Source organism: Pygocentrus nattereri, chromosome 3 (assembly GCF_015220715.1).
Source record: "Pygocentrus nattereri isolate fPygNat1 chromosome 3, fPygNat1.pri, whole genome shotgun sequence".
In the NCBI taxonomy this organism is placed as follows: Eukaryota; Metazoa; Chordata; class Actinopteri; order Characiformes; family Serrasalmidae; genus Pygocentrus; species Pygocentrus nattereri.
The window spans coordinates 35,522,804-35,548,781 of record NC_051213.1 but is presented as its reverse complement, the minus strand read 5'-3'; the positions used below and the strand labels follow the sequence as shown (position 1 = coordinate 35,548,781).

General features: G+C 40.0%; 1 protein-coding gene across 7 annotated transcripts in view; it reads left to right on the top strand.

The window, feature by feature from the left end:
* Positions 1 to 23,160, top strand: part of LOC108429248 (F-actin-uncapping protein LRRC16A) — a 155,567-nt gene extending 132,407 nt beyond the window's left edge. For 4 of the 7 annotated variants that reach the window (XM_037536902.1, XM_037536905.1, XM_037536904.1 and 1 more), the window contains 9 exons: positions 8 to 74; positions 330 to 523; positions 2,599 to 2,708; positions 3,249 to 3,789; positions 11,330 to 11,378; positions 12,094 to 12,306; positions 13,234 to 13,371; positions 16,339 to 16,482; positions 19,284 to 23,160. In XM_037536902.1, coding sequence (XP_037392799.1) covers positions 8 to 74; positions 330 to 523; positions 2,599 to 2,708; positions 3,249 to 3,789; positions 11,330 to 11,378; positions 12,094 to 12,306; positions 13,234 to 13,371; positions 16,339 to 16,482; positions 19,284 to 19,471 — 1,644 coding nt within the window. In that variant the 3' untranslated portion in view covers positions 19,472 to 23,160. Of the gene's footprint in view, positions 1 to 7; positions 75 to 329; positions 524 to 2,598; positions 2,709 to 3,248; positions 3,790 to 11,329; positions 11,379 to 12,093; positions 12,307 to 13,233; positions 13,387 to 16,338; positions 16,483 to 19,283 lie in introns of all 7 variants that reach the window. The other 3 variants (XM_037536903.1, XM_037536907.1, XM_037536908.1) reach the window with 3 other exon arrangements.
* Positions 23,161 to 25,978: the final 2,818 nt, after the last annotated feature.

The following is a 25,978-nucleotide window of genomic DNA, read 5'->3' as shown; positions in this document are numbered from 1 at the left end:
TTTGTAGATGACCCCAAAGTCCAAAAGGAAGAGCATTCACAGCCGGATGCTGAGGCCCGTCTCCAGAGCTTTCGGTGAGCAAGACAGCCATGCTTGATATTCTTAACAATATCAGAGAATCAAATGATACCATATGATATTTGATGATAATGAAATTTTCATACATGAAATGAATAAAGTTTTAATTACTTTTTTTGAAATGTAGAATTCTGAAAATAGAATGACTAAAAAGAACATGGATCGTCTTACCTGTGTTTGGAGAAACTGATCAGTCTTACCTATCAGTTTGGCTGGTTGCTGATGTTTTTACTGGCTCTCCTGTGCATCAGAGATGGAGTTTGACCTGGATAAGGCTCTAGAGGACGTACCCATCCATGTGGAGGACCCTGCACCTCCTCCTAAACTGGACAAGAAGACATCAGGAGGCATGGGTGAGCTACCTTCTGAAGAGGCCAAGAAACTCCAGCATTACACCAAACTGCGGCCCAAGAGGAACAAGAAGACCCACTCCAGCAGAGTCCCTGTAAGTGTCGGGAGTTTTATGTACTAAGCTAAAAGTTTTGTATAGCAGTGTTTTTCAAACGGGCTCGTGACACACAGCCAGGAAGCCACATCAGTCTAGTAAGCTGCCTACATGGATCAGAACAGATTTAAATGAGACATATGTCCAAATAATGTTCATGAGAGCTGAATCTATGAATAGCACGAACAAGTGTTGCTGTTATTTTATTATTTTTCTATTCTACAATCTCACGGTTTCTGTAAAAGTGTTTTGCATTCTTTTGTCTTGGTACTCGGTTACATTTATTGACTGGAAAAGTACACTCTGAAAACAGATGCATTAGAAAACGACACATTCTGTTCCTAACTAGACATATCGTGTTACTTTACTTTATTATGTTACTTTAAACAGAATGTTTTAAATTAGATAACATGACACAAAAAGTGTTTAACAGGTATCATAAGTAAGTATGTTATTTAACACTTCACTTCCTAGAGTGTATAATAAGTAAAAGTGCATTGAAACCATAAGGACTTAAGGCCTTTTTTGAAGACTTTATGGGTCTCAGGAAGGGGTCTTATTGGCCTTTATTCATCGTTTACTCATCGTATTATAGTTGTGTACGGTCAAATGTGATTGTAAAATGTGAGCACGCATATTTCAGTTTTATTGTTCATTTTTTGTGTGTGAATTTGAGTGTAATAGTTCAACAATCTGAAAAAAATGCTTGATTTGTCATTAATTTACCAGACGTTTTGTCCGTATCATCTGTCACACCAATAATAAACACCGAAAATAACAATAATACTAATAATTTATCAAATCAAATCAAATGAAATTTATTTGTATAGCGCTTTTTACAACTGATGTTGTCACAAAGCAGCTTCACAGAATTCCAGTTTTACACTACTGACACCACCCAACAACACAAACAATACAAAACACAACTGGTGTAGACATATTTTATACACTGCAGTAAACTGGCATTGAAATCTGTTATTTTTGGATCACGTCATTCTGCTGTCTTAAAAAGCCGAGACATGTTGTTCATTTTACGTGGTTGTAATTTTAACACTGAAAGGTTTGGTCAAGCAGTGCACTCACTCCCTACAATACATGTGTCAGGCTCCATTCCTCGTGGGCTGAAACACTGCAGACTTCAGCACACTACCTCATTAAACACACCTGATTCAGCTTATTAACTCATTAGCAAGGCTTTCATGAGCTGAATTCAGAGTGTTAGATGAGGGGAAATGCTAATCTCTTTAGCACTTTGGCCAGGAAGATCCCCAGCTTGACATGACTGCCCTATAAGTATAGCCATTGGCTTATTGACTACCAAAACATCTGCATGAATTAAAGCATACCTTATGGGTGCTGATAGGCTGACATTTGATTTCATACTGAAGCTGATTCATTCTTTGCATTCAAACCTCGCCTTCATTTCCACATCATGAAGGTTCATGAATCAGACACAGAGTAGTGTGTACATCATTAATGGTGGTCAGATGTACACTTTTTAAACACAACTTTGATGAATGGGACCACTGCCTCTGCATATTTGTCATGTCATTAAAAAGGTCAGCAAATAGTCAGCAAGGGCTCAGCTTCTGCTGTCTCCCTCGGTCCAGTTAGGAAATCTTTGCTTAGAAAAGTTGGCTTTCCTAATGAAGCTGCCTGAGAGAAAATCAGGAGACTGCAAGGCTGCATCAAGACAAACTGGGAACTGAACAATTACAAAAGTTTCAGGAATGTTCAAATTTCTGCACAGTTCAATGGTTGAGGTGTATACAAAGCCATTCAGAGTGGTACAAATATAGCCTTTTATTTACTATCAAAAATTGCCTACACATGTCTTCTGAGTGTTTAAATGCAGTGTTGATGCAGGAAAAATAGTAGCATGTCCATCAAACTCTTCAGCTGTCTGGTTCCCATCACCACCACTGTGAACAATTCTGAATCTGTATGTTTCTCTACAATAGAGCATTTCACACCGAACCATTTTGAATGACTTTGTATACATCTTAACCATTTAATTATGTGGATGTTATGTAAACACTGTTGTTTTCCCTGCACACTCTAATGTGCTCTTACAGCAGATCAGCAATGTGCCCTCTCAAGACGGAGAGCAGAATGGCCTCATGGGAAGAGTGGATGAGGGCGTGGATGAGTTCTTCTCCAAGAAAGTCACCAAAATTGATGACAAGTGAGTCCCAGTGCCTGCTGATCCTCTCAGCATGGTTGAGTGATGTTGCTATACTTTCAGGGCATTGTTCATATGCAATTACACCATGAACTAACAGCTAACTGTTTTATTAATTATATGTATATTTTGTTTAAATTCTGTAACAACAGATTTCAAATCTCTGATTAGTTTTGGTGTAAAAAAAAAACTGGCAAAATGTAAAGAATGAGTTTATTTTCTGGAAAAAATGTTTCGTCTGCACTTTTTATAGACTTTGTTCCAGTGTTGATGATTTAATGATTCAATGATTTAATAATTTAAAAATTAAATAAATGTGAAATTAACCTTTTAATGTATAAATGGCATGGAGGGTGTAAGAGGCTTAAAATGTGTTAAGTGCCTCCTCAGTGTCAAATAATGAGGTTTAATCATTTCAAGCCAGAAGCTCTTGTTTTGTTTGGTATGTAGTCTGTCTGCAGTTTAGTGCTGTCAAATACACAGTCCTTTTGGATGTTCTGTTCTGATTTCTATTTGTCACTTCTTTCTCTATCCTTTCATCAGACGGCCGTCCCTGAAGAGCTCCGACTCTCAGGACGGCGAGAAGAAGCGAGACTCCCGCAAGGGCGGCTTCCTCAACCTCATAAAGTCTCGCTCCAACAAGTCCGACAAAGAGAAAGAGAAGGAGAGGGAAAAGGAAAAGGAGAAGGAGAGGGAAAAGGAAAAGGAGAAGGAGCGGGAAAAGGAGAAGGAGAGGGAAAAGGAGAGGGAGAAGGAGAAAGAGAAGGAGAAGCTCCAGACCCTGTACTCCTCCCCTGTCCCGGCCCAGTCCGCCCCACAGACCTCAGAGGATCCGTCGTCCCCCAAGGCATCTGTGCGGAGTCCTGCAGCTGAGGCCAAAGCCAAGTCCCAGTCTCTGCCCACAGAGCGTAGTAGCAGCTCTGACCGCTCAGAAGAGCTGAAGACCCCAGACTCGGTGGACTCTGAGCCCTCAGAGGGAAGCCCTCAGGGCAACCGCCGCTACGGTGTCCAGGTGATGGGATGTGGCCTGCTGGCCGAGATGAAAGCCAAACAGGAGAAGAGAGCCACATTTGGGACACATAAGGTGCGCATAGTGGGTTATTATCATTATGATGTTTTGCTTAGTGTTCATTAACTGTATATTCATCTGAGAAACACATTTTAAGCATTTCCGAACAAGCGTTTAAGTCTTTAAGATTATAAAAAAACACGTTTAATCAGCTTTATCCAAACTATGGACTAGTACTGAACCTTACAAGCTAGTGTGGTGGTTTTCAGAGTACTCGCTCAAGTGAATGCATGACACTGGTGATAAAATAATGCCATCAAGTGGTCAGTTTATGACAGCGCAGCCTATCCTGCTCATCAGTTTAATCCTATCCCATTTAATAACGTAGGATTCTCTTGTTCTGGATGCCAAATCAAGTTAGACCCGGAGTACGCCTTAGTCATCTTAATCCACAATGGCTCATTGCTAAAGCTGTTTCAGAGAAACTTGAAAAGCCCCTTAAAGCCCCATGACACCTAAGCATTTTTGAGAGGTTAAAGATGTATTTAATATAAAAATCAATGTCTGGCAGTAAATTTCAATCAGTAAGAAAAGGCCACTGCCCTGAATCAGCTTAAGTATTTCACACAGCTCAACTAAAACTCTCCATTTTGATTTGGCAGCATCTCAGAAACCCATTTTGGATTTTTACACTCTTTGGCCAAATTTGAACGAATGACCTTTGTAGAAACTTTCCTGCGTCGAGGGCTGCTGAGTCAATATGCTGTGGATAACTCTTCTGAAGCTGATTTTAGGCAGCTTTGTGGTTGTACTCTGCTCCTTTCTTCTATCTATCGTATGCATATATGTGCTCTCTTGTTTGTTTGTGATTGGTTACTTTACCCACAGATGCTTTTGCTATTGCTAACAGTGACTCAGGAACATTGGGGAGCAGATGAGGACCCATTAGCATTCACTGGCCTCTGCTGGCTTTCACCATTATCCCAATTTTTATTTTTGAGTATAAAATATGGCAAAAAATGTATCTTTTACACCAAATGTAGTATTTCAGCCAGACCTAGAGGCTAATGGATCTTTTAAGCAGGGTATGACATTGTTTGATGCTCTGAAAAAAGGTAAAATAATGTTAACACAAAAAGGCTGTACAAAGAAAACAGAAAACAAAATAGCTGATAGAATAGTTAATACACGGTTCTTACTTGATGGGGCACTATTGTTTAACACTGCATTTCTCAGCCATTACATCATTACGTCATTGAATGCTGGAGGATCCTTCAAATGCAGCCGAAAAATTTCATTTTAGACAAAATGGTGCTGAAAGATGCTGATGTATGCAGTATGAATGGCGCCATGCTGTGGGTCCAGATTTTGTAACAAAATGCAGAATTTATTTTCAGTTTCTTAAACACAAGATTTAAGCATGTTATGTTACATCAGTAAGCAATGACATGTCATCACAGCCTGCTCAGGCCATCTCGAATGTGCCTGAGTGAGAACTAAAGAGGAGCTTTTATATACCAGTGCTAGGAAGATCTCTCCCTCCTCACCTGCAGCTTCCACTTTAAGGCACACTGAACATGTGTAAAACTGAAAAATGCCCAGACAAAAGGTGACATGATATCTAAGAAAACTCCTGTACAAGGTACTTTTGTCCAAAGGCCCAACAAAGCATTTTCCTCTCTTGCTCAAAATCTTACACTGATTAATCTGATTATCTGCGTACTTTTGTTTGAGTACAGCACCAGACGCCTGAAGAATGAAAACATTTATCTACTGCCACCTAGCCACCTTTTTGGAATTACAATTTATTTGACATTGTGGCCTCTGTTTACACCTGGTCATTTCATGTGATATATTGTATTGTAACCTGGTAAGAGTTTAACCACATTTATTTATACTTGATAACCAAATGTGACTCCAGTCAGATTGAAATCTGACTGCTAAATGGTGAACAATATGCAAATCAACTTGTATACAACAAACAGTTGTGGTGTTAGTTGTCTTTCCTGTTGTATTCAAAAAGGTTACCACCTTGGAAAATTAGTTTTTCATGCCATCATTTATTTTCTTACTCTGGTAAATAACGACAGGGTGAAGTGAAGATGAACCAAACTAACACAGATTAGCTCAGCCCACTACATAGTTAAATTCAGAGGTAGGGCAGTCACAGTCATGACATTTTAGCTAATAAATTGTGATTGCTTATTTAATGGTCTGGGCGGCATGGCGGTGCGGTGGGTAGCGCTGTCGCCTCACAGCAAGGCGGTGGTCCTCTCTGTGTGGAGTTTGCATGTTCTCCCCATGTCTGCGTGGGTTTCCTCCGGGTTCTCCGGTTTCCTCCCACAGTCCAAAGACATGCAGTCAGGCCACATACATTGCCCCTAGGTGTGAGTGTGCGTGTGATTGTGTATGTCTGTCTGTCTGCCCTGCGATGGACTGGCGACCTGTCCAGGGTGTATCCTGAAAATATATGCAAAAAACATCATATATGCTACAAATGTTAGAATTAGTTTCATAGCTAACAAACAAACATTACTCTTGCTGCCCTCAGAACTTGTTAAAACAAAATTAGGATTTTTTTTTCCAAGCGCACTATAATCTGTCCATTCTTCTTTTTCTTTTTTTTTTTTTAATGATTTATATTGGTTTGTGTCAGCCCAACATTCCCAGATCACATTTGGTTAGTTGCAGCAATCTAACAACTGTGGAAAGTGCTCATATTAAGCACTGAACAGATGCATTTGCACTTGTATATCATGTGGCTAACATGCATCTCACCGCCTCCAGAAGTGGTGTGAGTGTTTAGATTTGAATCTATTTTAAATGTGTCTTTGGTGCATTTACACCTGCATTTCTATGTGGATAATCTTTATGTAGATATAATCCTGATACTCAAGATGCATGGAAGCACTATGTGTAAACAGGGTCTTAGCCAACATACTACATGAATTACACGCCCTGCTTATACCTAGTATTAACACAAGTGATCTGATCACACCTCTGAGGTTGATCGATTATCTTGGCGAAGGAGAAGTGCTCACTAACACAGATTTAGACACCTTTGTGAGCAATATTTGAGAGAAAAAGGCCTTTTGTGTACATAGAAAAAGTTCAGCTCATGAAAAATGGGAGCAAAAACAAGTGTTGTGTTTATATTTTTGTTCAGTGTATTATAAAGCTTAAGTGCCTGTGCAGGATCTTAAACATCACAGTATGTCAATACAGTGCTAGGAACAGTGTCTTCCCTCGAACGTTAGTAAATTTGTGTAAATGACCACCACCACTTTTTACCTACTAGTTTCTCGTTACCTTCAGAGAGAAGAAAAACAGGCTATTTTCATACCTTCCAGGCAGATCAGTGTCAACATGTGAGCTCCTGCTTACTTGTGGAACTGTATTGTTGATCTGAGTGCAGCGGTCGTTACATGCTCACTGACGCTGAACACAGTTATCAGCTTGTGGGAACACAGTTAATAATGGAACCTGTTCAACATGATTAGTCACTGCTCCGGGGAAAATGTGCATCGTTTGTATGCGCCGTCTCAGATCCTGTGGAAATCTCAGGGTGTTTGAGCCTGTCAGGGGTAATCTGCTCTCTGAACTGTGGACAGGACAACAGCAGGATGTGAGCGAGATGTGAAATGTGATTAATACGCAGTTAAACTCAATTTCCTCAGATCTACTGCACAAAAATGGTCTCACCTTTATCATTTCCCAGCACTGCATTGAAGGGGCCTTAATGGATGCTGTGCACTTCAACCATGAAAGCAGGTTCACAGGTGGTTCTAATAGTCAGACAGTAGTTCCCCAGGAACAGAGGTGGGCCGCCATTCTGTATTGCCATCTTTTATGTATTAGACGTGATGGTATTAGTTTGTGTTAACAATAAACATTGAACGTAATATTAAAGCTACAGGAGTTATTGTGCATTGTCAAACCTCTTGGGATAATTGCACTGTATTTAGCACAATGAGGCACAATGGTTGTCATGTTATGTTTATGACAACTAGAAGCTTGGAATTTTCCAACTGGGAATCTTAATACCCACCTAAAAGTATTCCTGCTGTTTGAGGTTGTAAAAAATGGTTCAAATGTCCACAGCAAGGTAGCTGTTGCTTGGCTGCTATGTGCGTATAAAAGGATCTTAAAAGTGTTTACAGTGGAAATAATGAGCTGTTTGGTTAGTGATTCATTTGTTTTGAAAATGGACGTGGGCGGTGGCAATTCACCATTAATATAGTGTGGAAAAATGACACAGGCTTGAATTGTGGCAGAGGTCTTGGGGGACGGACTCTGAGTAAACAGAGTCTGAGTAACTCTGTTTCGAGTAAGACTATTGCAGTTGAAGCATGTTTTCAATCGAGAACATTTTCTATTCCATATTATTCCATACTAAGCTAACCGTCTACCACAATGTTATGTTACTATTGAGCATTAATTAAAGTAAACACACTTAACTGAACAGCATTCAGTTTCATGTAGGATAATAACCTTAAACACAGACACTATACTAAAATTTGAAGTGACACAGATCTACACATATAGACTTTATACAATGTATAAGGGAAATGAAAGGAACACACAGTCCCTGTATCGTGCAGAGAATAATAGAAATTACCTCCTAATTTCTGAAAATCTCACAGCCTACTTAATGTCATGCTATTATTTTGAGGATTATCAAAGCAATAAACTACAGAAGCCCATTCATTATCTAAGACAGCATATGGACTTCACATTTTTCCTGACAGCCATTAGCTGTGTAAAAATCACTGCTGTGCATGGAGCAGTCGGGCTATTACCTTTATAAAGCTATAGCAAAATACCATAGGCTCCACAGTTAAAAACTAAAATGATCAAAAAAGTTTCCTTTAGTTTATTACTAATATTAATCGTAACAGACAAGTCTTCACCAAAGTAGTTTAACAGAAGAATTTAAAAATTTTATCAGGTATCAGGTATAAGTTAATGCCCAGGTGCACATTAAGCCAGTTTAGCTAAATGTGTGTCACACAAAGACTAAACCATGCTAATCTCATGCCTCCTCTGGGCCATGTCTAAACTTAGGCTACACAAGGACATTTTGGTATGTCCTTGATGTGTCCACAGGTACCAAGAAACACGTGAGCAGGAACCTTATTAAATATGAATGCTTGTAAGCAAGTCCTGCTGGCAGTTAATGTTCTTCTTCACAGAAGAATGAATTGGTACACATGGTTCTGATGGTCCAGGATGTGCCACAGAAAGCCTCTGGCAAACAGACAACAGTGCTGTTTTCTTATATTGCCATGTGTTGGTGTCTTTTGTTTGTCAGTGGATTGATCTCAGAGCCATTTTTACATCATCAGTGGTTGATCTCATGTCTTTTTCCTAGTGTCTCAGTGCTCTCTTCTTTGACAACATACTACATGAATTACACGCCCTGCTTATACCTAGTATTAACATAAGTGATCTGATCACGTGATCATTGAAAGGCATAGCTGTCTATATATGGCCTTTCCATGGGTCTCAAATGCATTTCCACTGACTATATCAGAATGAAATGTCCCTGTTCATGTACATTTATGGGCTGTTTCAAATGTAAAGGCACATTGTAAATCTTTGTAAACTTGTCTCACCTCTATCATAACTTCAGTCCAGTGCAGTCCGGAGGACTTTCAGTATTTCTTCCTCATTCTCTCAAGGACTTTTATCTGACGCTGTCTTCCTCGGCTAAATCGTTAGGGGTCCAAACCCCACGTTTCTATAACAGTTCTTTGGGATAATGGCCCTATGTTGCATACAAAGAGTGCTAATTTAACCACTTTTAAGGGCATACAAACTACTCTGTGTCTGATTCATGAAAGCTTTGTACAACATGGAAAAAAATGCACCAAATGATGAATCAGATTCAGTGTGTGAAATCGGACGCTAGCCTACCAGCAGCTCGTTTACATAGCATTTATTTAAAGCAACTCCATAGTCATACACATGTTTCAACAGGGAGCCAATAAAATGCCAGCATTAATGTTGCATAATAAAACTCTCAGTGAAATTTCCGTGTTCATGTTCAGATTTGACCGCTCAAACTAATGAATAAGAGCCGATGTCTGCTATAAAAAGTTCTGTATGAATATGAGTGAACACTAAAGTGATCCTGCCCGGTCACACATTAATCCTGGCCTTTGACTCTACAAGTCCAGTCAGTATATTTCACTCAGTCTTGCTCAGTGTACCTTGATCAATGACTGACACGTTGTAATGAAACGAATAATGATTTATATTAGGCATGATGGCACTGGAGCTTTATTGAAAGTGGTAGCTGTTCGGCCCTGTTCATCCTGTTAGGCTGTTCGTGTTATCATGCTGCATTGGCATCTTCTGTTTTGAGGTGGAATGAGGTGCATAACGGGCTGCTGAAAGAGCTTCTCTCCCTCTGCCTCTGTTCTTTCTCTTTTATAGCTGTACATTAAGATCCCACAGTTTGGCCTAGTTCCCTGACTGGCTTGGCTGTGGTGCACATTGCCCATGCATTACTAAGTGGGTTTGAGTGCACGTTTGCCTGGTTTATTGGTCTTACATCCATTCCCAGGTGTTTGTCATTTGGTAGTAATTCTAGGTTTACACAGTCACCTAATTTATTAGGAGCTCTTACTGTGCATTTCCACTAATTGGCCACTTTATTAGAAAACCAACTGTCCACTAGACACTTTATGAGCTCCAGCTATCCGGTCAGTCCACTGTATAGGTGTACAATTATAAACTGTAGCCCATCTGTTGTGATTCACAATTTGTCACTTCCTACTCCATTTATGATTGGTCATTTTCTGTCAGAAAAAAAAATAAGTATACTCTTATAGGGAACGTATGCCCTGCAGCCTTTTATTGCACCCACTGGTATATTGTGGCCAAGCCCTAGAGTTCCCAATCCTGGCCTTTGAGATCTACCACCCTGGAGTGATCCAACACACCTGCCTTTAATATTCAGACACCCATGAAGGCCTTAATTAACTGGATCATTACCTGGTACTTAGGGTTGAGCATCACTGGCCCACCCTATAATGCCTCTTTTATACTCTGAAAAATACAGCGTTTCTAGAACACAGTAATGACCAGTAAACAGGTTTCTAGGAAGCAGATAGCATGTCCTGATTCCTGTGTGCTTTCATTCATCATCAGAAGCATTAGGATTCCTAGGAAGCCCTTTAAGATGACACCAGTTGACAGAAAGCTTTAGAAGAGTCCCGACACAAGACGCTTTTAAATCCACTCTGAAAACGTTCCTATTCCGAGCAGCTTTCAGCTCAGTCTAAAACACTCTTAGCTCTACTGCACTTCTCTCCTGTAATGGCACTTTATTGTTCCAATTTCATTTTGATTTTGAATTTAATGATTCTTTTAAAATGTATTGTTTAAATGATGTTTTTTTCTGTGTTTATTTGATTTTTATTTTCCTTTACTTTGTTACTTCTTTCGTTATAAATTGAATTATCTTTGTATTTCATCATTTGTAAAGCACTTTGAATGAGCACAGTTTATGAACAGTGCTCTACAAATAACTTTGGCTTGCCTTACCTGAATTGTTTTTAAGACTTGCTGGCTGATTGTGTGGCTAATCAACTTTAATGATCTCTTGCAGATATCAGACTCTTCATCTATTCCAGATAAGCCAGATGTACCTCCATCAGGTAAGAGTGCTCTGCCCTGTAGATTATCCACACCTTTCCAGCGCTGAGGCCAAGTGTCGTGTGGGGTATGCAAACCAAATATTGGCAAACCTGTTTCATTATGTGTGAGACAAAATTCATCTAGCACATAATAAAATGAAGTCTTAGCAAGTGTCCTTTTCCCTCAAAACCATTCTAACAGTTAAACTCTGATGCAGACTTGTGAAAAGCACTGTGCTTCTGCTCTGTTTGACTGAACTGCATTGTCACTCTCAGTACAAAACCTTACGTCTGTTTATTTTTTGACACGATTTGAAAATGCCAGCCACTCTTTAGATTCTGTCAGACTTTCATGAAGAACTAATTGTTTGTATCACTGTGATAACTGTAGCTGCTAAGCATTCAGTGAAGTATACTATACTGTGGGAGGCTAATTATAAACTTTACCATGGACCAAAAACAATATGCAAAGCAGGGAAGTGTAGAAACACAATTTATAATGCACAAGGTGCTATTATAGTGCTGTTTGTTCAGCAGATTTTCTTTGTTTGATTCTCTCTCTCGCTCTCTCTCTCTCTCTCTCTCTCTCTCTCTCTCTCTCTCTCTCTCTCTCTCTCTCTCTCTCTCTCTCTCTCTCTCTCTCTCGCTCTCTCGCTCTCGCTCTCGCTCTCGCTCTCTCTCTCTCTCTCTCTCTCTCGCTCTCGCTCTCGCTCTCGCTCTCTCGCTCTTTCTCTAGGGCTGACCAAGCCTGAGGTCAGCAGCAGTGTGAGTTCCCCAGAAAGAGTGCCACGTGCCGGCAGTGAAGGCAAACCGGAGACAGCACCCAAACCTAGAGGTTCTGGCCCAACACCTACAAGCCCCAAGCCCCCTCCGCAGAGCACCAAGCCCACCTTGGCTGCTCGTCCTGCCATCCCACAGAAACCCCGTACCAGCAGTAGCCGCAGTATAGGTAGGGTAACGAAAAACCATATCTTACTATTCCCCCATTTTATTGCTTATGTTTTAAGTATAATTTAAAACTATGTATTATTTATGTTTAGTGGCCCCTTTAGTTTAAATACAGGGCATCAAATAATGCCATACTATGCTTATATGATTTTTACGAAAACTATCATATATACTGTTTTTCGTTGCAATGGCTCATTTGGCACATCTTATTAACATGTTTCAATTATTAAAGAAAGAAAACGTTTTCTTATTTAAATTACAAATGAGGAAAATGGATAGATAGTAATAAATGAAAGTATGAATAAAGAAATGAATTTCGACATACTCTGTTCATTCACATCATTTACATTACTTTCATTTACAGTACTATCCATTTGTACTGTGACCGACTGTAGCTTTTCTGTTGTCCTTCATAATTAGTCACCTTTTATCCTATTTGCTGCTGAATTATTCTCAGCACAGCAGTGACACTGGTACAGCATTGTTTTGAGGTTCATACGTGGTCCACCTTCTGAAAGTATCTGTTCAAGAGTGGATCTGAGGTCAGAAACTGAGCACTAATGAAAGGCTATAGGATGGGTACCACAAATTGTGCAGAAGATAAGCTACTGTCTCCACCCAGGCCTCCCTGATATCAGTTGTAAACCTGCAATAAGGCTGCAATAAACATGCAGTATAATTCTCAGTATTTTATTGTGCTGTATGCATCCTAACCAACCCCAGGTCTTCCTGATGAATGTTTCTGTAGGTGTTTAATCTATCAAGGTTTCACCAGTGTGTTTTAGTATATTCTGAGTCATTTCACATGCAGTATCTAGCAATGTAATCACATTGTGGTATTTTGCTCAGCCCTGTACACCACAAGGTAGATGTTTCTAATAAAGTGGCCTGTGACTGTGTATTCTTTCTTGCTGTGTTCTTCCCCCAGAGGAGAGCTCAGATTCCCCTGTTGGAGGTCCCAAGTCTCCAGGCTTGGTATCAACACTGAGGAAAGCTCCATCAGACAAGGAGGGAACACCCAGTCCTCTACAGAGCAGCTCAGCCACCAAGAACTCTGCTCAGGAAGGTAGGCTCCCAACAAGTAGGTACTTTATACACATGCAAGACAGTTTTAAGAATCAGCTGTGATTGTGTGGTTAAGCTTTGGTGTCAAGCAGTTTTGTATGACTGTTCATTTCTGTATTCCTATTTTTTATTGTTCTAATCAGACCCAGAGAAGAAAAACATCTTTGTCTAGTCATATCATGTCATTTAAATGCATGTTGTCTGTTTCATGCAGTTTCTTTTGGAAATATTTTGCCAAAAGAATTTTCATGTTGTTTGCTTGCTTCTGTGTGTTGGTGTGTGTGTTTTAGTTTTTTCTCCATCTTAAATGCTGAATGTTGCCTCCATCCATTCCCCATGTAGACCTATTAGGCTTAGATTCCTCTGCTCTAGTGACCACATATGGGGTTTGGCCAATCACTGGTGGACAGAATGAGGTCACAACTCATTTACTTCCTGTCCTTTTGTATCAGTGATGTTTATATTGATCTAGTTTAAAACCATGACTCAGTGTTTTCACACTACAAAATGTCCATCAAAGAATAGCCACAGCATTTTTGGAGCATTTTAATCCCCAATGAACCACAGCAGTGCCAAAATCGGAGCCATTTTGATAGAAATCAAATTTATACAGTTGTCCTCTTACCCATATGCGGTCAATGGAAAATGTTTGGTAAACCTCACTTTATTAGTTTTATTTTGGCACTATGAGACTAGTTTAGCTAACAAGCAATAGAAGCTTTAATCCTGTAGGGCAAAATTCAGGCTTCAGTATGGCTGCTATTACTACTTTTTTTAGGTATGCAACATACTGCTGTTCATTCTTATAGATAACATTTTTCACACTGTTAGAAACCACATAAGCAAGACTATTTGAGATTGCTTAAAGGAGACATCTTTCCTCTTTCTGCAGGCCCCCTAGCGGCCATTCCACCAGCAGAATGGGAATCAACTTGTATGTAGGGCTGGGTGATGTGACTGAAAATGTTATCACAATAAAAAAAATTTACATCAGTCGATATCGACACAAATTGCTATAGAAGTTTACTGGTAAATTGCTGTTTTAAACTATCACTCATACAAAACAGTGAAACTTTTCACAAATCTCATAGGAGGGTGGTAGAAAGCTTCTGATTAGCCGTTTACCAGCTGGAAAAGCATGGCCGCAATTCTTGTTATAATCATGATTTAAGAAAGAAAACAGATTATTTTTAGCTGCCTGGTGATGAGTGCTCGGCTATCTGGTTACAAGTGCTAAACTGATGAGTTTCTTCATAACATCAGCTTTATACAAACAGCAAACATTAGCTGGCTCGGTACGTCAATGATGGAACACACCGCCTTACTGCTGTGACTTCTACCACATCCAAGTCAGAGTAACGTTATATCACAGTATTAAAACACCAGCTAGCAGATGTCTGGGTTTCTCTATTCTATCATAGCATTAGCTGCAGTGTGAATCTTGCACCAGACAAACAGAGTCCTTCTTTAAACTACGTTTAAACCAAAATCAGTGCTTTTTGTCTTGTTTGACATCAATTCAACTGAACTGTGCAAGTGACAGAGCTCTGCTTCAAGTTAGCCAGCTGCTAAAAACAGCTAGCCTAGGAAGCTAGCATTCTCACACTCTTCAGTGCCTCACAGCTTCCTCAGTATACTTTCCTTTAAATCAGTGCAGCGTTCTTTCTTTCACTTTCATTGCTTGGGAATGCACTAATATTACAATATGACTGTTTGAAGCAGACTGTAGTTGTTAGGAGCAGACGTGATTTACCACTGCTAAAGCTTGTAAGGATGTTAGGAAAGAGGTGAGTATCACTGTAGGAAATTAGGTCACTAGAACGTGGCAGTGTGAGAAAAGTCTAATATATCCAACATTTATTGAAAATTTATATTTCTATCAAGGAAAGTTATATTGTGATGATCATCATTAATGCTTTATCACCCAGCCCTATTTGTATATTTGGAATGAATGTAATCAGATAAACTATTTCCCCCCACAACTCTGTAATCGCATTAGCTAGGATGCTGTAGGTTCTGTGTTGAGCTGCTAGTAAGCAATGAAGGGTGAAAGGGGCGCAGAGAGAACCACCTGCAGTGAAAACACTTCACACTTCTCCAAAAAAATAAAACACACAGCACAGTTCAAGCACTCACGTTTTTCTTAGTCATTAAACACATTGCTTGCTCACCTACAAAGCTTTGCTCACCTTTGCTTCCTTCAAAAAATATTTCATGTTATTTGAGGGGAAAAATGCATTTTTCAACTGAGGAACCCTCAAAAATAGGCAGAAATTGCATTTTACAGGCTGCACATTCATTCACAGCCATTATAGCACATAGCTGTTATAAAATGTAGCTTGGTGCTAACATAGCATTGGAACCCCCATTAGCCAACTAGCATAAATGAGCACTATCTTAGAGGTGGCAGATGAGTAAATAGAAGCTACAAAGAAAGCAAATTACAGTGGTTTCTACATTAAACACTGCTGTTTAATGGCATGCCTTACTGGCACAACACAACTGGCGCTCAACATAAACAAGCTTAAAAGTGTATGGTCCGTATTCTGTGTTCTGCCGCAGCCATTGCTGAGCTCCCCAACACGACACGGTGATAAAAACGCAAACATATAAAGACTGACTGAAGGTTCATTGATTTACATTATTCACAGTTATAGCACAGCGAAATATATGTCTTTAAAAAAGAGTAAAATATGTCTCCTTTATGCAACGTGGTTTGAAACAAGTGTTTTAGGCACACGGTTTGAGCAGTGCTGATTGCTAAGGTATAAGTGTGTAGCTTGAATCCAAAACTAAAGAAGCAAACTTCAGACAACAGAAATGTCTTGACTGATCTGACTACATGTGGGTTAAAATTGCCCCCCCCGCCCCCTCACGCCACCACCACAAGAAGAAGCAGCACAACATGAGGCTTGCATGCACACAAATCAGCCAGTCCATCTAAAGAGCATGCTGCTCCTCTCTGCAGCGGACGCAGCAGGAGACGCATGTGTTTTTAAAGCTGACCCTGAGCTGGATAAACCAGCAGCACCCTCCAAAGTGCAAGGCTCACCACAGCGCTCCGAGGAGGAGGAGGGCGAGCAAGAGCACAAGACGTCTCTCTCACGGCCTGGTCAGACCTCACACTCACACATCTCGCCAATCAGCTTTCAGTTATCCCTCATCATGCGGCTTATTGCTCATCACAGGCCAGAGCGAAGTGATTTATCAGTGCAGTTCGCACAAAAGCATCGCAGTGGTTAATCATGCTTCTTCTGGCCATTTTCCAAATAACACAGAGGACAGTGTTTTTCCCCATGGTTATTTACTCACACAAACGAGATCAAATTGAAATATAATAAACATTTGGGGCAATTCAAAAGCTCACTTTATGTGAAAATGTTCATGAGAGATCAAGGGCCTCAGTGTTGCTTGGGAAATGTCTACATTTTTATTCTCTGAATTTTATTTTATTCTTCTGTTTTTGTCTATATGTGCTCCATGTGCTAATGTTTGATTGGTCCATTGAAAGTTGGGGATGGGTGTTTTTGCTTTTATTTTTAGGAGATGCAACATGTAGGTTAAAGTTTAATTTTAGCCAAATTTAGTAAAAGCTGTGGTTAGTTTTCTGTCATCTTAAATTTGGCCACTTGGCCTGATGGCTTGAGGCCATTACTCCTGATATCCATATAAAACTGACATCACTGTTCTTCCCGTTATTTTGTCTGATGTCTGAAACCTGATACTATGATATAAGGAATGTCCTAAAATGTACATGCTACCATAGGCAGCTTTTTGTTCAGTGCCCCATCCCCTGAGCACGTTCAACTTGTGCATCTATCTATCTATCTACCTACCTACCTCTATCTATCTCTATCTACCTACCTATCTATCTATCTATCTATCTATCTATCTATCTATCTATCTATCTATCTATCTATCTATCTATCTATCTATCTATCTACCTACCTACCTACCTACCTACCTCTATCTATCTATCTACCTACCTCTATCTATCTATCTATCTATCTATCTATCTATCTATCTACCTACCTCTATCTATGTATCTACCTACCTACCTACCTACCTCTATCTATCTATCTCTATCTATCTACCTACCTACATCTATCTATCTACCTACCTACCTACCTACCTATCTCTATCTATCTATCTACCTATCTACCTACCTACCTCTATCTATCTCTATCTACCTACCTACATCTATCTATCTATCTATCTATCTATCTATCTATCTATCTATCTATCTATCTATCTATCTATCTATGTATCTACCTACCTACCTACCTATCTCTATCTATCTATCTATCTCTATCTATCTATCTATCTATCTAACTACCTACCTACCTACCTACATCTATCTATCTATCTATCTATCTATCTATCTATCTATCTATCTATCTATCTATCTATCTATCTATCTACCTACCTACCTACCTACCTACCTACCTACCTACCTACCTAAAACACACTATCAGCCATCGCAACAATAACCGCACATTTGTTCACTGTGACGTCTTGTTACCAGAGCCAAAGTTTAAAAGGTTTTAATAAGAATTTGAAAAGAATAAATCTAAAAAGAGCAAGAAGACTTCAACAATAACAAAAGAACAGATAGATGAGAATGTATAACCACAGTTATGTCTGCACCACAACATAACACGCCTCCTCTTCATAAGCATGACTGCTTAACAGTTGCACCACCATTAATGTTAATCTCAATTTTAATGTGAAAAATCAACACTAAAAATGTAATTAATTGTAAATAACATTAATAATAATACACTGATGTGTTTATGCTGTTTTACTCATAAATATGCCATAAATTTAAGTATATCTGTTTAAACCCCACCAGCCAAAAATGACATTTAAAGGTACAGTACGTCAAAGCAAGCTATATGGACTGATTTTAAATTTGAAGGATGCATTCAATAGTCTATACACATATTTTACATGCAAAGTCATACTGTCCTCTAATAATCTTCTAAGCTAGGTACATTGAAAATTGCCATAATGCAGGAAAAGACATCATACAACATGTTTAAAAGTTTGATTAAGTTTCTGTGTTAGATTACTAATGTTTTGCTCTGGCTTGCATGAAATAAATGATTAAGTAAACAACAAATAAACAACATTTTTTGTTATCCTCAATGGGGGATGTTGCCACAGTAACTCTGTGCTGTTGAACCACTAACAAAACCAACCCAAAAGGCTCTTATTCGGTCCTCGTCCCAGATTCGTGCCTACAAATAGTGCTGACATTTTGAATAATTGGTTCTGTGGCAGTGACTGGAGAGTGGCTATCATTTAGCCCTCACTCTTTCGTCTTTATCAAAATTCGGTCGTTTGGATATAAACAGTCATTCAGAGTGGTTTGATGGGAAGTAGTCACTACAGAAACTTATGCTAATTTCTTACGTGGTGGTTTTGATAGGAGACAATGGTGTGCTGCACAAATATAGCCATTTAATTTATGATACAAAATGACCTTCTGAATGATTTTATATGTAACGTTGATGATGCTCAAACAGTGGAATATCTGAAAATATAAGTTTTCCTTGGGGACTATTTTTCCTCATGTCACCCTGAATGTACCTCTTTACCATGAGTGCTTTTTAAAAATAGACCTCAATCATCAGGCAGTGAATTCGTAACTGTTCCTTGCAATAACTTTCTGTGAGTTTTATGGCCATTAGATATCTGGTTCCTATCACCAACCACTGTGAGTAATTCTGACTTATTAAGTGTCTGTAGAGCAGAGCATTTCACATGAAACCACTCTGAATGGCTTTGTTTACATTGTATCTGCAGATGTTTTGAAAAGGCTGTGAAGTTTCTTTTGTGGTCATGGAGGAGAGAAACAGGGAGCGCTGTTTTAAAGTATGTATCTCTACTTGTTTGCGCTCTCTTCTACAGCAAGGACGTCCTCTTCATCAGACGGCCCTCAGCGCTCGTGCGCGAACCAGCAGAACTCGGACGAGAACGGCTCGAGGGCCAAGGACAAAGCAGCCAATGGCGAGAAAGAGAAAGACAAGGACTCGAGCCAGGGCAGCAAGTCGGCTGACTCTGGGGAAGAGACCGATAAAGATTTTATTTTTATATAATCGTGGGAAGAGAAAGGGAGAGAAAGAGAGAGACCGGATCACTTTGTGTTCATTTCAACCTGTTTCAGGAATCTTCCCCAAGACTGTTAGACGTAATGCTGCACTTCCAACAACACAGAACACACATATAGAGTGGGTGTGTGTTTGTGCGATTGCACGTATGTGTGTCGTTACTACATGCAAGTTTCCTGTAGTGTATGTCTGATTCTGTCTCTCTGACACAGAATGCATGTGTATACGCTGTATGACGTGTCTTGCTTTATAAAATTTTAATATGCTCATTTGTATAATAACTAGGGCTAAAGCACTGTTAAAAAGAATTGTCCAAATGAGGCGGGTGTTTTCTCACTGTAGCAAAACCCCGCTCACTCTTTGAAAGCAGGGGATGCGCTGACACTAGAAGAAGTGGGTAACACTTGACTGTAGGGCAGTGTTCATGAAGCTTCATTAAACCTACATAAGCCCTTCAAGACTTCACGAGAAAGAACGACGACCTACGTAAACATTTTTAAACACTTATCACAGTTTTTTTTTTAAATAAAATAATAATTAATAAGTCTGTGTTCGGTGACATTGGATCTTATAAAAGTTGCGTACACTCAAATCTTATCGTACATTAATCGCACACAAATGCTACAGACAGTTTTGTGATTTATCACTTTCATCTTTGGCCTATCTGTACGATCAAACTCACTTCTGGTAGGAGTGTGTAAAGTTTATAGTTAAATTGTACAGTTTAGCAAAATCACATCATTCTATCATCTTAAGAAACAGACATTTTGTTTGTCGTATTTTATTCTTTCCAGCCATCGTAAGTTTGGTTAGTAGGGGGAGCACTGTACTCTCTGACTTGAGGAAGATATGTAAGCATTTTCTCTGGCCTCATTATAACATTTATAAGATTTAAGCTAGGAAACATCATGTCACTATTTATTATGTATTATGTCACTGTGATAAACACCAAGCTCAGTTGTTATAACATGCTATGTCATGTCACCAAAAAAAGTATTATGACAACCCAGTGTCAACTGATGCCACCTGACATTGTTATGAAGTCAAATTTAACAAAAAAAAAATTCATAACAGATGATGCCTTTTGACTTAAGCCTTTGTTCATGTTTTCGTAGGTTCGATTCAGTTGCCATGACAAGCTTCTGTAGATGTCAGGCAGCCTGAACACTGCCCTGCATTAAAGTGTAACCAGGATGTGTCACTGTCTGCCCTTGTGCCTTAGAGCTCCACTCTACTACTGTACTGTGACCACTCAAAGCAGGACACTGATGGCGTCTTAGACACTGTATGTGTGTACGTATGTCGGTTGACTGTACAACCCCCACTCCATTTAAACTAAAGATACGGGGAAGGATTTCAGATTTGTCGATGTCACATTTTTAGGGGCAATTGGCTCTCAAACAGCTCATTTGTCCAGTTTCTAGTCTACAATCAGTAATGGATGGACCACATATCTAAGATCAGACTCAAATAGCTGTGATTAGACATCTCATGTGTGAGATAAGACTCAAAAGAAAACTCTTGTGTTCTTCAGCCTCATCTCTGTCTGCTGCAGGTGTGTCAATTGTCAGCCAACATGGATAATAATTCCTTCTAATTAGAGAAGAACTGAAAAGCTGCCGACTCGCAATAAAAGCTGTTGGGCAGTTCTGTTTGAAGGTTTACTGTATAACACAAACATGAAGCTATGACTAAAGTCTAACAGGTAAGGGAATGTCTTGTGAAGGCTGTTGTTGTGAAGTTTTATCCAACTTTCCAACACTGTAGCAGTGCAGTAAAAAAAAAAAAGAAAAGTGAAAACTCCTCTCCACCACTGAGCTGGTAACGTACTACCAAAACTTCTTCCCTCAGGACAACTAGTGCAGAAACAAATGACAAGATTTACCACTTCATTCACAAATATCTTGGGGTTTCCGAGTAGTGCAGCTGCCTAAGCGTTAGTCCTGTCATCCGGAGATCATGAGCTCAAGCTTTGGCGATGCCACAGCCATCCTTCCAAGAGAACATAATGGGTGGGTAGGCTGGTCTTCCCTCTCCCCCTATGCTTCAGCATGATCTTAGCCACAGCAGACATCTGTTACCTGATGTAACAGAAATGGCAGTTAGCATTCTCCTCCAAGCGCGTTGAGCTGCCCATTCACACTGCATTAACGGCAGTTTGAAAAGATGCAGTGACTGACTTTACAGGCCTGTGTGCTCACATTCAATCTCCCAGGTTGGTAGCATTATGTTAAATGCCTGTGTAGAAGGTGGGAATCAGCTACATCTAAATTTGAGTGAACATTTTGGTAAAACTCCCCAAAACAGACTGCAAATATAGGCGTTTCTCATAAACATTTACAGATTTCAGCACATGCCAATTTGGTCCTCAGAGGATGCATGTGCTCACCTCAACCTCATGGCTTGTTAGCATCATTTGTAAGGAAAGACCTCTCTAGCAGGTGAGAACTGGGTACAGGTGAAGTGGAAAAATGTTGCTAAAAATCGCATAGAAAAAAAAACTCCGATATTTTTGATGGAAGAATTCACGGAAGTACAAAAATATGTTTTTCATAAATGTTCACTGATCGCATTCAGCAAATTCAAATTTGCTTCCATTGTCAGTTTTTCTGTTTTTGTCCAATGAATGGCTGTGATCAGATGTATGCTACAGATGCAGCGAATAGAGGCTGAAAAATGTTGGCGTATTCCTTTAATGTAGCAGTGATTAGACTTCATCTGTTCATGCCAAATGTATTTGAATGCAGGAGTTGCTTTATGTGTACCTGTTATTTTCCTGCCTGTCCGAGTCGTCGGGGTGTGTTGATGAAGAACAGCAGTGATCAAAGATCAGATTCCTTGTGTTCATTATGATCACAGCCATCTAAACACCTACTAAATCAGCTCTGGGCTTCTTTATGAACCCAGTCCAGCCTCTTTTTGTCCATTCTCTTTCTCTGTTTTGCGTAACTTGAGCAGCTGGCTTTTTCCTCTTCTGATGCCCAACATCATTTTTTCCATTTTTGCAGTAAAACTTTGTCAGCTCCTAAATGGACAGTCCCTGTCCCACATGCATGTGATGTCCACTTGTGTATATAAGTAATGTGCTTTCATACATGTGTGTGTGTATATATGCATACGTTTAATATATACAGGCTTCAAATATTAACACGTAATATATATGCACACATAATGTGTGTGTACACAGATCGTATACTGATAAGGTACTAAGCACACTAAAAAAGGGAAAAAAGACAGACTGGGAGTTGTACAGCTACATAATTTATTATGATGGATACATGGTGGTTGGTGCTTTTTTTTAATCCAATACAACTGGCTCTTCCTCTTTACTTAGGATGTACATTTTGTGGATACGGTGCGAAAAGAATTTCTATTAATTTTGTTATTGCACACTGCTTGGCACAATGATTTAGTGTTATTTTTATTCTTGGAGGAGAAGGGTAACTGTAAAATGAGTGTGGTTCTTCAGTGTTAATATATAATGAGATCTTGTATTATTTTAAAAGCCGCAGGCGTGTTTGATTTGCTCATCGTGTTTTCATCATGCAGTATTTTGAATCTGGTTTTGGTGATAATCAAACTCTAACATCTTTCACTCACGTGTTCTGTAGACGGTGGACCTTTTCTTTTTGGGTATATTTCTACCAAGCTGATTAAAACTGATTTTACAAGTTTAAGCCTGGTCTGATTCAGTTCACTTCAGACTCTACACTGATGCCTGCAGGAAAAGTCAAGTCCTTCTCTACAGTTCTGACTGGTGTGGTACAGATACTTTCATTCAAGGTATTCTGGGCATTATCTAATAACGGGATGTTTACTGAAGAGTTCTCTGGTTTGTGTCTGTTCAAATTCCACATTTCACCACAAGATGGCAGTCATGTTACAGCCTGTAGTACATTAAAACAAAACTAAATACGATCTCTCTCGCTTTCTTTGCCTATCTATCTATCTATCTATCTATATCTATCTATCTATATCTATCTATCTATCTGTCTATATCTATCTATCTATCTATAGATAGATATGGGTGGGTGGGAGTGTGTGTGTCTATATCCAGTATCTTAAACTCAACAAATAGAAAATTTGCTCTAAAAAATGTTTGCAGAAAAAATGTCAATGCTAAAATGTATGTACAGTGTGGACAGACACAGCCACACACACAAACACACACACAGAGACAAAACCTTGTATTTCCAAAATGATAACTTTAAATGAGAAAGGAAAAAAACTATATCTTTTTACACAAAATTTACACAAAGGATAAAGAGCAACAGGCATTTTCAAAAACTGAAAAAAGACAAAAAATGAGAGATGAGCTTTTTTCTGACAGCAGCGACAACAGACGCACAAAATCTGTATCCTCTCTCTACAGTTTCCGTTCAGAACACGCAGAGCTTTGGGCTGGATTCTACTTTCCGCTCCTGCCGGCGCGTTTTCCGCTCCTTGCGGTTTGTAGCAGAGGAGCGGCGATATTCTCCTGACCGCCCGGCGGCCCTGTGTGGAAACACCGGCTTGGCCCTGTCGGTCATTTAGACCGCTAGCGAGCTGTTAGCATCAGTTACATTTGAGCGGATTCTATGACATCCAGAGCAGCTGCTAGCCGAGCTAGCTCCAGAACCAAGGCAGCGAGCTACTGACTCTCCTCCTCTTCAGGGCCCGCTTTAGTTCCTTCATGGAAGAGCCACAAAGGTGCCCGTCTTTCCTCATTTCTGCCTCCACTCTCTACTCAAAATTCCCTATTTTCTGGCTCGTCGTCCGACAGACGCGCGGAGCGTGAGCGCAGGGCGTGTCTGGGCGTGTGACGCAATTTTAGCATTTACGACCTTCGGGTCTAAACCGGCCCCCATCAGAGTTCACACAGGAAACGTGCATTTAGCAGAAAATGACACAAAAGCTTCCAACCCTGTAATATTAAGGACCACTCCCTTTATCTCATTCTTACCCCTGCCCCTCGGAACGGAGTCACATGGGGGACGTTAGTGGTCGAAATCTTCACCCCAAAAAAGCGCATGAGCTACTTCATTATCCGCCACTAGCGCCGCCTGTAGGCGACCCCGCCGGTCTGCAGCGGCAGCAGAGGGGCGGTGAAGTCCAGCGACCTCGCTGCTGGGCTTTAATCACATTTAGAGAATCAAATGCTTTCAAATTTGGGGATTTGACAACGATTCGTTATCGCCCAGCGCTGTACAGCTGAAGTCAGCAGTTACACACGCGCTTCAAAACTGCTGGACTGTTTAAGGTGGAAGGGAAAGTTATCTAGCTTAGCTAGCTACCGAGACGTTAGCATAGTATTAGCGGTTTTTAATGCTTGTTATGAAAACGACCATAATACATTGAAACGACATTAAACTAAGATAATACAGTGGTTATCAGGATTTTTTAACAGAGAAAATACATTTGTGGGTTTCTTTGGTCGCTTGCGCAGCCATCTTGCCGGTTTTTCAGTTTTTCCCCTCCGTTTGGAGTGAGCCTCTGAAAAACCTCCGTTTGGAGGGCCATGTAGCTCTAACACTTCACCCTCTGTCTCAACTAAAATCAGGACACCCTAACCCTACACGCAAAATAGAGGGCGAAGGGCTAAGTGGGAGGGGCATGGGGTGAAATGGGCCTTTACTTTTGTGCTCCTTTCTGCTGCTTTAACTCATCCACCATTCCAGTCTTAAAACCAACCAGCTACAGCTGGTTCTCCCCACAAAAGCTGTTCCTAAACTCTCACTGACACACCTGAGCTGCCTCTACATTACATCCTCATCTGCATTTAAGATGGCAAGGTACTTCTGAGGATCCACTCAATGAGGATGGAAGAAAAGACAGAATAACTGAAAAAGCAGTTTCCAAAACTAGAGTTCAGGAACTCCTGACAACCATCCAGGACCTGGTGGACCACCAAAACTGTCCCCATCAGATAAACAGCTTAAACCTGAAGCTTTCATCTTTGAGAGAGAGAGGAGAAAATCAAGCTCCACTCTTACTTCAGATCTGAAAAAACCACAGGTGTTCCTCTCCGTGTTTACAAGAAGCATAGAAAAAAAATGTTCTGCAGATTCTTTGAGCAACTGAAAGCAAGCGACCCCTAGTGACCATCAAGGCCACTTTAGCCAGTTTCCATTATTGTTGCATTTCTAATTATGTACTATTTTAGTAACAACATTGTAGCGTTGGCATAGAAGGAGACGCAGGAAAGGCTGTGGTTTCTGCTAGGTGACGTGTTCTTTTATTGAAAGTAAGCAGAAAATGCACAGAATAAGCTGAGCCAACGGGAGGCCGGGTCACCATGAGCCCTGTACAAACTACATTAGATCCGTAACCCACCTAACTAAACCACAATAACATGAGCAGTAGCATCGTTTTGCACACGTTGCCTCTAAAGCCCCTTCTGCCAAAAAGAGAAAGCTGTATCTAAATTATGATTAGTGTTTGGTAGGGAAGCAGTTCTGTTCACCTCATTCTGTAGAGAAAAAAGTGAAGCTGAATCTACAAAATCTTCAGTGAACA